This window comes from Macaca thibetana, chromosome 6, assembly GCF_024542745.1.
Source record: "Macaca thibetana thibetana isolate TM-01 chromosome 6, ASM2454274v1, whole genome shotgun sequence".
Lineage (NCBI taxonomy): Eukaryota > Metazoa > Chordata > Mammalia > Primates > Cercopithecidae > Macaca > Macaca thibetana.
Window position 1 is genome coordinate 142,417,384 of NC_065583.1, and position 12,207 is coordinate 142,429,590.

General features: G+C 37.3%; 1 protein-coding gene across 1 annotated transcript in view; it reads right to left on the bottom strand.

Annotated features, from left to right (window-relative positions):
- Positions 1-12,207, bottom strand: part of PLCXD3 (phosphatidylinositol specific phospholipase C X domain containing 3) — a 188,234-nt gene that overhangs the window by 63,070 nt on the left and 112,957 nt on the right. The window contains exon 2 of the mRNA XM_050793474.1: positions 1,617-2,325. Coding sequence (XP_050649431.1) covers positions 1,617-2,325 — 709 coding nt within the window. The remainder of the gene's footprint in view (positions 1-1,616; positions 2,326-12,207) is intronic.

The following is a 12,207-nucleotide window of genomic DNA, read 5'->3' on the forward strand; positions in this document are numbered from 1 at the left end:
TTTCCTGAGTCTGTGAATGCTTCCATTACCTGTCCTGCTTATCCTGAACTCTTTTCTCCCATTTATACCACATATGGAACTAGTCACTGAACCATTTTAATTTTCACTGCTTGCATATGATCCGCTTCTGTGTTTTTTCGCTTCCCCAGTGTAGCTTGCATTACCTTGCTGAAACAGTTCTAAGCACTTATCAACTGCTCACTCTCTCCATTCCATCAATCCTCCAGGCTGCATCAATTATTACATAAAACACAGATCATGTCAAGTCATGTTACTTTTAAACTTTATTATCTAGCTCCCCATTGCTCACAGGATGAGGGTCTCTGTAGCCTGGTTAAAAGATTTCTGGAAAATGTGTTCTTGCACCACTCCAAGCTTTAACTCCTTTCATTCCCCGTCCTATATGCTATGCCACAAGGTCACACGTACTATTTTCACTGCCTAATCTTTTCTCTTCATCTTTTGTCTTTTTCCACAAAGACCTTGAGTCCAAGCAAAACATTCACGCTCTGTCTCTTTAGCATAATTCAAAATGTCAATGAAAGATAAAAATAAGAGATCTGATAAGGATTTATGTTCTTTCTTCAGATGATGTTTGCATTGTTTAACATTTTACCTCAAAAGAATAAATAATATGTATAATTCAGCATATTGTGTCACACTTGCAGGAAAAAACCTGTGATTGCTCAAGTTATACCTCACAGGTAATGAACATTCTACATGTTTGGCTGGGCTTGACCAATGAAGTGACCACTGTCTCAGGGGTAACCATTCCTTATAAGGCTGCATATGTAGTATAAAAGGCATAGGATATAGTTTGAGAATAGAGTTTGAGTATCCATGTTATCATTCACTGTTGAAGCGGTCTTAGGAAAAATATATCACTTTTTTGAACCTCATTTTTTAAATCTGTAAGACAATATCTACTTCTCAGGGTTGTTATGCATTTCAAATGGAATTAGGGATATTAAAAGACTCTGCAAATGGTGGAGAAAGGATATTGCAATCTATAAAGCAACACACAAATGTGAAAAAAGGGTGCTATGAAAAGACAACTAGACATGGAGTCAAAATACATGGGGTTATGGGTTGATCTGTGGTCCACAAAAAGACATGTTGAAGTCCTAACCCCCGCTACCTGTGAGTGTGACCTTATTTGGAAATTGGTTCCTTGCCGAAGTAATTAAGATGAGGTTATTAGAGCAGGCCCTAATTCAATATGACTAGTATCCTTATAAGCAAAGGAAAACACAGAGACACATGAGAAAATGGCATGAGAAAAAGGAGGCAGAGACTGGAGTGATGTATGTATAAGCCAAGTAACACTCAGGCTTGCCAGCCACCACCAGAACCTAGGAGACAGGCATAGAACAGATTCTCTCTTAGAGTCCTCAGGAGGAACCAACCCTGCCGACACTGATTTCAGACTTCTAGGTTTCAGAACTGTGAGATAATATATTTTTATTGTTTTAAGACACCCAATTTGTGGTACTTTGTTATTGCAGCCCCGGGGACCTAAATACGTAAGTGTGAATTTTAGCTTCATCACTTGTGAGCTCTATGAATTCAAGTTAAATTATTTGAGGTTTTCCCCCTGACATTTTAAAGACACTTACCTTTCTGTGATTGTTTCTCTGAGGCCACTTGCCACCCCTTTGACTACAGTGCTAGCTTTGGGGGTCAGCACCACCTGAGATATAAAAAACGATCCCTTCTTTCTTCTTTCAGTGATGGATGCTTGAAGAAACTGGATCAGTTTCTCAGGGTCTGTGGTGTTGGCCCAGGGTGCTGGCATCATCTGCCCAGGCCAGAGAAAGGGCACTTCCAGAGCCACTGGACTGTGGTAGAAGACCAGCACTTGATAGTCCTTCTCCCACAGGTACTTTAAACTAACTTCCTGGGCAAAAATCGCTGGGCACATTTTATTTCCATAGATGTCTTTCAGCATTTGGACCAGTTTTTCATGGTGATATTTCTGCATCCCATAGAAGTGGTTGAAGTCCAAGAACACTACCTCCTTATGGTGATCTGTGAGGAATGCATTGATCTCCTCAAGGCCTTCATTGACTTTGGCACTGAACAAACCATGAGCAAAATAGAGTTCATTGTCAGGGTCTCTGGGCTTGGTGGAAATTCGAAGATCAAAATAACGAATTCCAGCTCCTAGCTGGCCAGTAAAATTCATTGTCTGAGTGGCCAACCATTTCCGCATGAGCTTTTTGGCCACAGTTCCAAACACAGAGACAAAATTCTGGACAGTTTCTGGCTGTTCAGGACCTACTGGAGAGGCTTCATCAATGTAGAAGCTGAAGGAATCATGAGACCCTAGGAGAATAACAAGCATAGTGTGGTTAATTTCCAGGTCTTTGCCCTTCCCAACTTCTTTCCCTCTTGCAATATCCATACCTCTCCCTCAAATGAGACACAGGAAATACTAAGAAATTTAGTACTAGTTATTTTTTATGCCTTAGGAGAGTCCTTTACATAATTTGACATAAGACACAGAACACTTCAATAGATCAAATTGGTTATAAAAGAATAAGAAGATTTCGTTATCATTAAATTTAAAATTTAAATAATCGTCTATTCTGTGAACCGAGAACGTAATACACTCACTAGAATTGGCTTTCCATATGGGTGACATAAGTGATCATTCATAAAGCGATATGTATGAAGACTCACCAGTACCCCAATACTTTACAGTCTTACCCTTCTCCTTGATTTTGGGTTGATTTTAAGCCTAGAAGGATTGTCTCAATGAATAAAGATGCCCTTTTCACAAGCAATCAGCATTCGAATTGTTACCTTATTCACTTTGGAAGGCACAGGAGGTCAAAGTGATAGAGGGAAGGAGAAATAAGACAAGAAGGCAGTACAATGCTGACATATTTAACTTCATTCCTGACCTTGTATTTGGGCAACTGTAAACTTAGATGAAGTCAAGTACTTTTCACATATTGAATAAATGATTAACTGTTCTTGCAAGTCAACAGCATTTAAAAATTAACAGCATTTAAAAATTGGCAGCATTTAAAAAGTAACTAATAGACTCTTCACAAATTTTCTCTCAATAGCATAAACTCTTTTGGGAATTGGCTTCTAAATTTAGAATAATTTCTTCCTAGGAAGAAAAAGGACTATTTATTTGATTAGTTTTGGCAGTTGCAAATTTCAAGACTCCAGAAATGTAGCAATGAACATGTGTGTGATTTGTCACAAACAGAGAGTGGCATTTGAAACTCTTTATTAGGACCCAATAAAGAAAAGTTATTTCAAGGTTGCATTGTATTTCTTAAAGCCTCCTTTAATTCTTAGGCATAACCCACTGAAGAGCTAAAATTAAATTAACATATTCTAAAAATTTCATACATTAGAGGGCAGATATGCTTTAAATTCTGACACCCTTTCCTGTTTCATGACCTTGTCCTAGTAACATCGTTCCCCATCTGTTACTCAGGCTTCCTCTGAGTACACTTTGTTGCCCCATTCCTGATTTTCCTCCCTTGAGGCACATATTTTCCTAGTTCTTTCACTCCCCAACCCAAAACTCACATACATATAAATACACAGAGGCACACACAAGAATCTTAAGTTTATCCATACAACACTTCAAAGCCTTGGTCTGATAAATTAGTTGAAGGATTTTTTTCAGTGATGCAAAATATACCATTCGTCTATATTCCATATCTAAGTCTATTTCTATCTATCTATCTATCTATCTATCTATCTATCTATCTATCTATCTTTCTGTCTATCTATCTATATCTAGCTTTAACAGCCCATAAGAATCACAAGTGCCTAAATTTCAGACACCATGGTAGGTTGTTAAAGAAAATAATTTGCAAAATATTTTAATACCCTGAAAATCACAACCTTTAAAATTTAGATAAGTTCTCAGAATGATTTGCTTTTTCAAAAACAATAAAAGATAACCCAAATATACAGAAATGGCATGTTTAATTTAATCTGAAACTGCATGTCTTATCTTTAGTAGATGGTGTGGCAAGAAAATGTCAATCCTTTCTGAATAAGCAAAGCTGGAAGTTAGGTTCTGATTGGTAAGTTTTAATAAACATTTAAATTGCTGCATACTGGTTTATTAGTTGCTATTCATCTGACTGCTAATTTAAATGAAAGCTAAACAAATGGTGCTAGAGCTCAATATATACAAAGAAGTGTGTCTAAAGATAGAAGTGAAAGAAAGTTTAAGAAGAATTATGATTAAATGATCTAAGATTAGGAGAGATAATAAATAAATTTATTTAAAAATAAATTTAAACTCTCAAAATAAAAGTTAAAAAGTTAGTTTCAAGGCACATGAAGGGAAAGGTAGATGAAGGTAATTGGTTACTTCTGTAATCTCGTAGAAATTATACTTGGACGCAGGCAAAAAGAGAATTAAGTATAACTAGATTTCTTTTACTAGAAATGAGTGGTTCTTTTTTTTCAATATGGCTTTAGTTTCACCTTTCTATCACATGGTTATGTGGCAAGTAAAAAAAAAATTGTAAAAATAAAATTTTAAAGGCAAGGAAATCACCACTTTTGAAAATACTGTGAAAGGATACTATACTTTCTAGAGTACATGATTTGTTGACTTTCATGGAAAGTAGCTTCTTAAGGTCAAAATAAGGGAATGTTAAAAATAAAAATAAACAGTCAGAAGGAGAAGCCAATGGTGGCTTCACCAATATGTGTTTTAAGCCAGATGACTTTGAGGTGTAGCCACAGCACCTGGTATAAAATGGTGCTTCATACTGTAAATCTTATTAGAAAAGAAAATAAAATCAATAGATACAAAACAGTATCTATGCATTTTGTAAGAAAATATGTAATCTACTTTTGGCTAAAAAAAAATGAATATTTTGATGACTTTTAATTTTATTTGGAGTAATACTTCTCAATTTCAACATTTTTACGGAACCAGTAAGTTTTCTATTTGTTTGAATGTAAAGCAAAAATACAGCAGTACTTCATAACCATTCAATAATTGTGAGGAAAAGCCTAACCTCGTGTCTTTAAAGCCAGGAGTCCTCTTTGTTCTTGAACTTTTCTGCTACATCTGGTCTGACATTTTGCTTCTATATTGACTTGGTATTCCTGGGCTTCTGACCTTTTATTCTTCTCTCATCCACAGTCTCAAACTCATACCTTGGACCTGGTACTTAATGTCACTCCTCTGATGTTGAATTTAGTTTCTCATCTTTAGGTTCCATTTGCCCTCTCTCCTCAGACAAGGGCTAACCACTCCCATTATACACCCAGTCCCATCAAGTTTGGTTGCTTTGGCTCTGAATAAGTAAATGTAATCAGAGCAACTATTTGTTTCATTTCTTGGAAATAAGCACTTTAATTTGTTTCTCCTCAGTGTGATAAATTGTACCGTCATTCAGGCACTGTGGGAAGCCCACTTCTAAGATGGCACCTAACAATCCTTGCCCTCCTGCATTCATATCCCTCTCTGTGAGTGTGGGCTGAACCTATGACTTGCTTCTAATGAATACATAAGACAAACATGATGGGATGCCCTTTCTGAGATTAGGTTACAAAAGGTTATAACTTCTGTCTTGCTACTTTTTTCCTTGCTTTGATGAGTGAACTGCCATGTTGGAGAGGCCCATGTGACACAGAGGTGAGAGTGGCCCTTGGCCAACAACCAGCTGGGAGCAGAGGTCTTTAGACTAACAGCTCTCAAGGAACTGAATCCTGTTAACGGTCAATGAGTAAGCTTGGAAATAGATCCTGCCTGAGTGAGACCTTGATTGCAGCCCTGGGAGAGAGACCAAAGCAGAGAACCCAGTTAAGTAATGCTTAGATTCCTGATTCATAGAAGCACCCAGAAACTCTGTGTTGTTTTGCACAACTAAATTCAGGGGCAATTGGTTACACAGAAATAGTTAACTAATATAGGCCATCTCTTTGTGGTTAATGAGGGGACTTGTGGCCAATAGACCCAACTGGCTAAAAGGAGAAGTTAGAATTTCAAAGAAGAGAAATTAACTATGTTTATGTTATATGCATGTTTCAGATATGAGAAAAAATTTTAAAGATGGTTTAAAAAATATTGAATTCACAAATGGACTTTCTTTTTTCCACATACTGTTATGGATGATCTGAGATATCATCTGGCCTAACCAATTGGCACATAGCATCAATTTTATTACCTTATCAGTGTGGAACGTGTGTGTGTGTAATCATTTCTATATTTTATGATTTCCAGTAGTACTGGACTTAACTTCTTATCCCATCATTTGGTATGGTAGGAAGATTGCCCCTAAAACATCCTTCTCCTGGTGATAAGACCTATATAATCCCTCCCCTTGAGTGCAAGGTCTATGATTCCATATTGTTCTTGTGATTATGTTACATTATATAGAAATGAGATTTTTAAAAATATGTAATTAAGGTCCCTAATCAGTTGGCTCTTAGTTAATCAAAGAGAGATTATCCTGAGTAGGCCTGACTTGAGCAGACAAGCTCTTAAAAGAGGCAACAAGCTGCAACAGATATTTTCCTGTTGCTCTTACAGAAGCAAAATGCAATGTTGTAGAGAAGGCCATATGGCAAAGGAAGTCATTAATAGCTCACTAAAGTGGTGTAAACATTTATTTAAACTGAAAGCATCTGAACAATCAGCAGCAACAGAAAAAAAATATTATTCAAACTTAAGCAGACCCTCCTGAAAATATAGTTGCCATTGCCTCCCCTTCTGATTGAAAAAAAGACTGATCCTTATCACCAGAAAGTGCAAATATAGCTGTCCATAAGCATCATAAAGCCCAGTAGACCATTCCATACTTTTCCAATTAAAATCTTAACCTTTTTGTTAAGTTTAGTATGTGAGCCTTTATTTATGGTTATTCAGGGAGTTACTGCTCACTGAGCACTCCCATCTGCATACCATGCATGCATAAATAAACCTTGCGTTTTCATCTGTTAATCTGTCCATTGACAGTTAGTTTGCAGGCCACCAATCACTGGACCCAAGATGAAAGGGAAAGCTTTTCCTCAAAATATAGTGAACACTAAGTAGCCTCTAGGAGCTGAGGTCTAAGCTCCTACAACTCAAGAAACCACATTCTGTGAACAACCAACAAGCTTGTAAAAGGAACCGTAGCCGCAAAAGAGATTGCAGTCTTGGTCACACTCTGATTTCAGCCTGGTATCATCCTGAGCAGAGGTCCCAGCTAATTCATATCCATAGTCCTTAATTTACGGAAGCTATGAGAAAATTTGTATTGTTTAAGCCACTATATTTGTGGTCATTTTAATGCAACAATAGAAAACTAATACATTTGGACACTACTTAAGATCATCTGTATATGTAGTGTCATACGAGTATTACAGTATAGTTGAGACAATTAGTGCGAGTATTCTGTAATTTTTAGACTTTGTGTGTAAAGGGATATGAATGACTTGAGGCAATTACATCATTCTGATTAAAGGCCCCCAGTAACTGGAAGTAAGTTAGCCTCTCTGTGTAAAAAATTATATCTACTACTAATTCTATTTTGCAAATGTTTTCTTCAAGTAAAATGGTCTACCTTCAGATGGAAAGAAATGTTCTTATTTTTAAACTAATGAATTGCTCATTCAGTAAAACATTTATCAAGCACTTGCTATAAGTGTTATTATTATGCTAAGTATAAGACAAGCATTGTTTTCATTCTCATAAATTTACAGCTTAATATGTGATGCACATAGATAAATAATTATAGTAGAGTTGGTAATGATTCTTTAGTCACTATTGCATAGCATGGGGTAGAGAGGAGAAAATGTGTGATAACTGATTATTAATATCAATGGGCTTATGCAAATAATTTTAAAAGAGCTAGACTAAATGCAAAAGTAGCCTTGCTTTTTGGGTTAAATGATAAATGGCTCTTGGGAGCCACACTAAACAGGGTACACAGAATGGGAGCATTTGCATCTGGCTAACTTTGCCTTAGTTTATTGCTGTGGACTAGTTGGAAACTAAAAAAAAAAAATTACATACAATCCTTGCCCCCAAGAGTCTTATAATTTAATTAGGGAAGTTAGGCATAGACACAAACAAATGAATCCTTATACCAAATAGCATTCCTTCATTCTTTCAACAGACATTTACTGAGCGTCAGCTGTGTTCAAGGCACTTATAATTAGGCAGTGGAAGTTAAAGACAGTCAATTTGGATGTGGAAGGAAAACGTGCACTTCTATTTTTATTTATATATTTATCTTAAAATAATAAAAATTAAGCATTAATAACATTTTACATATGTATTGCCACTGTCACCTCCAGGATAGTCAAATACAATATTCAGTACTCAAGGTATTTTTTTAAAAAAGTGGGAATTCCACTGCCCTGAATGGTACCCTCATTCATTTGATCAGATTGTGCTGCATTGCAGTTTGCTGTAATATCCTGGCTGGTTAAGTAGACTTTAGACTTGCAGAGTTTAATTATCCAAGTACTCCCAAAATAGACATGTGATTTTAGAAGTTATTTTCTTTTTCATAAAAAAGGTCCAGACTAAAGATAATTCAATTAAGTAAATAAGAAATCTAAAACTGACACCTATACTTTTATTATGAGCTTTTCATTAGTCATATGACTGTATTATAATTTTAGCTAATAGAAGGACAACCAAAATAATATGAAATTACCAAGAAGACTACTTGATATGTAGATTCACTTTTACTATTAACTATGAACTTCTCCCTGCGTACGTATCATGTTTTGTAATACCAGTTCATAATAGAATAATAACACTACAATAATAAATGTTTTAAAATAACATATATTTTATACTTTATTAGTATAGTAATGCTTGTATAATTTATATATAAATGTTTTTATAATATTTATACGTATACAGCACTTTCATAAAATTTATGGATAAATATACTTCTATACCAGTTTCTTGCTTGATTTTTTTTTTTAGTTGATAGGAGGGCCTCTGATTTAGTCCACTGGAATGATTAGACTGGAAGAACTAAGTGAAAATGACTTGAATCAGAAAATACTGGAGACAGAGAAACCAGTTAAAGCCTATTGATGTGCTAGTGGTTTGAGATATAGAGCGTCTCTGTGAAATAAAACGTACTGAAAAACTTCAGCCCTCAGTGCTTCTCCCCATGTTACAAGATACTGGCATCAGAAAACACCACAAAATGAATACCATTCTTTACTCCTTCCTTGCTTCCCAAATCCCTACTGGGAAGTAACATTTAGCAGTGTGAGAGTAATGAAGCAGAATACCTCCTTCCTCCAGATACCAACACAGATGCATAAGAAGACATAGCTGAATTTCTGAGCAACAGGTGTTAACTTACAAAGCACAAGGTAAGCTGTACTGTGTTCTTTGCAATTGAAGTCAAATATCCCAACATGAGAAGAGCCTCTCTGCATATAGACAAAGATAACCAACTGTAGCTAAAGGCTTCCATGTACTTTCAGTACTCAAAATAGTCATACATCTGGGCGTTCTGCCAGTCAACACCATGTCTGCTGTTGATGTTGGTAATAGTAACCATCAGAAACTTCAGGAAGTGAAAGAAGATCTCCCATAGAAAAGGAAATCATGGTCAATATAATTTTTGTGATCAATTTGTATTTCTTTTACATTTTCTAAATGTCTAAAAATATACACATCATATATATTTTACATGGTAACTTTCAGTTAACTAGAATTTTTTACATTAACATGTTCCTTTTTAAATTATTATTGAAGAATAATGTACAGACAATAAAATGCATTCATTTTAAGTATATAATTCTGTGAGTTTGATAAATGTATGCATCCAAGTAATTGCCACCACAATCAAGATACAGCACATTTCCACCACAAAGGTCATCCCTTGTGACCCTTTGTAGCAAATTCCCCCTATCCACCCCGAGATCCAGGCAACCACTAATCTGCTATATATCACTCTAAGTTAGTTTTGACATCTCTATAATTCCATATAAATGAAATATACAATATGTACTTTCTTCAGTCTGGCTTCTTTTCCTTAGAGTATATATTTTAAGATTCATCCTATGTTGTTGTATGTATCAGTAGTTTTTTTTCTTTTTATTGTGAAATCATATTCCAACCGTATTCCACCATTTGCATACATCATAATTAATTTAACCATTCATTAGTTTTTGAGCATTTGGGTGGTTTCCATTGCTGACTATTCTGAACAAAACTGTTCATTGCTGAATATTTTTTTCTGTAAACATTTCTCTTCCATTATTATTGCACAAGTCCAAGGAGCAGAATTGCTAGGGTAAATAGTATTTGTTTTACATTATAAGAAATTGACAAATTTATCAAAGAGATTGTCTCATTTTATATTTCCTCAAGCAATGTATCAGAGTTCCAGTTACTCCACAAAGTACCAATGCTTTGTAATGTCAGTCTTTTTAGTATTAGTCATTTGAGTGATTGTACACTGGTATCTCATAGTGGTCTTAATTCTCTGATATCTGATAAGTAAAGATGTTAAGAATCTTTCTGAGAGACAGGCAGAGCAAGAGGGTGGAATAGAAGGCTCCACCAATCATTCTCAGTGCAAGGACACCAAGTAGTTAACAACTATCTACATAGAAAAAAAAAATCTTCATAAGAACCAAAAATCAGATGAGCACTCATAGTACTGGGTTTTAACTTCATATTGTTGAGAGAGGCTCTGAAGAGATAGAAAAAACAGTCCTGAATTGCTGATGCCACTCTTCCCTACCCTGGTGGCAGTGGCCTGGTACAGAGAATATCTCTGGGTACTGGGGGAGGAAGAACACAGCAATTGTGAGGCATTGAACTCCATGTTGTCCTGTTACAGCAGAAATGAAAATTGGACAAAAATCAGGTGATGCTCGCTCGCTAAGGGAGCATTTAAAACAGCCCTAGTCAGAGGGAGAATTGGAGATACCAGTGGTCCAAACGTGAGTGCCTGCAAACCTCAGTACTGAGGGCTACAGCACTCTGAGCCTCCAAGTAAACTTAAAAGGCAGTCTAGACCATAAGTACTGCAATTCAGGCAAGTCCTAGAGCTGAATTCAGCCCAGAGACAGTGGACTGAGGGGGAACATGACACACAGAAACATCAGTCAAGGAAGCCAAAAGTGCTGTTATCACCCCTCCCCTAACCCCAGGCTGCACAGCTTGAGGGTCCAAAAGAGACCCCTTCCTTGCTCTTGAGAAAACGAAAGGGAAGAGTTGAGAGGAGTTTGTCTTGCATCTTGGATACCAGCTCAGCCACAGCAGGATAGGACACCAGTCAGAGTCATGAGGTCCCCATTTCAGCCCTAGTTCCCAGATGACATTTCTAGACACACCCTGGGCCAGAAGGGAACCCACTGCCTTGAAGAAAGAGACGTAGTTCTGCCAGCATTCATCACCTACTAAATGAAGAGCCCTTGGACCCCAAGTAAACAGCAGTAAGACCCAGCTACTACATCAAGGGCTTTGGGTGAGCCTCTGAGACTTGCTGGCTTCAGGTGAGTCTCAGCACATTACCTACCACCTGTGGTGGCTACTGGGCAAATTCCTTACTCTTGAGAAAAGCAAAGGGGATTTTGTCTTGTACCTTAGGTGCCAGCAAAGCCACAGTGGGGTAGAGCACCAAGTGGGTTCTTGGGGTCCTCGATTTCAGGACTTGACTCTTGAACAGCATTTATGGACATGCCCTGGATCAAAGGGATCCCATTTTCCTGAAGGGTGAGTCCCAGGCCAGGCAGCATCCACCACAAGCTGACTTAAGTGAACTTGGGCCTTAAGAGAACACCAGCAGTAGTGTAGCAGTACTCCTCATGGTGGCTATGGATGAGGCTCCTCTGCCTTTGGAAAAGAGAGGGAAGAGTGGCAAGGACTGCCTTTTGTAGTTCGAATGCCAGCTCAGCTGCAACACAGTAAAACACAAGGTAGACCTGTAAGGTTTTTGACTGTAGTCTCTGACTCTTGGACAGCACTTCTGGACCCACCCAGGGCCTGCTCTGAAGGGAAGGACACAAGCCTGGCTGGCTTTGCCACCTGCTGATTGTACAGCCCCAGGGCATTGAGTGAACATAGGCAGTAGCCAGGGAGTGGTTACAGCCAGTGCTTTTCTGACTTCAAGTCTGACCCAGCACAGTCATAATAGTGGTTGCCACAGGGCTTTTTCTGTCACTTCACTCCCAGCTTTAGGTGGCTCAGAACACAGAGAGAGACTCTGTATATTTGGGATAAAGTAAGAGAAGAGAACA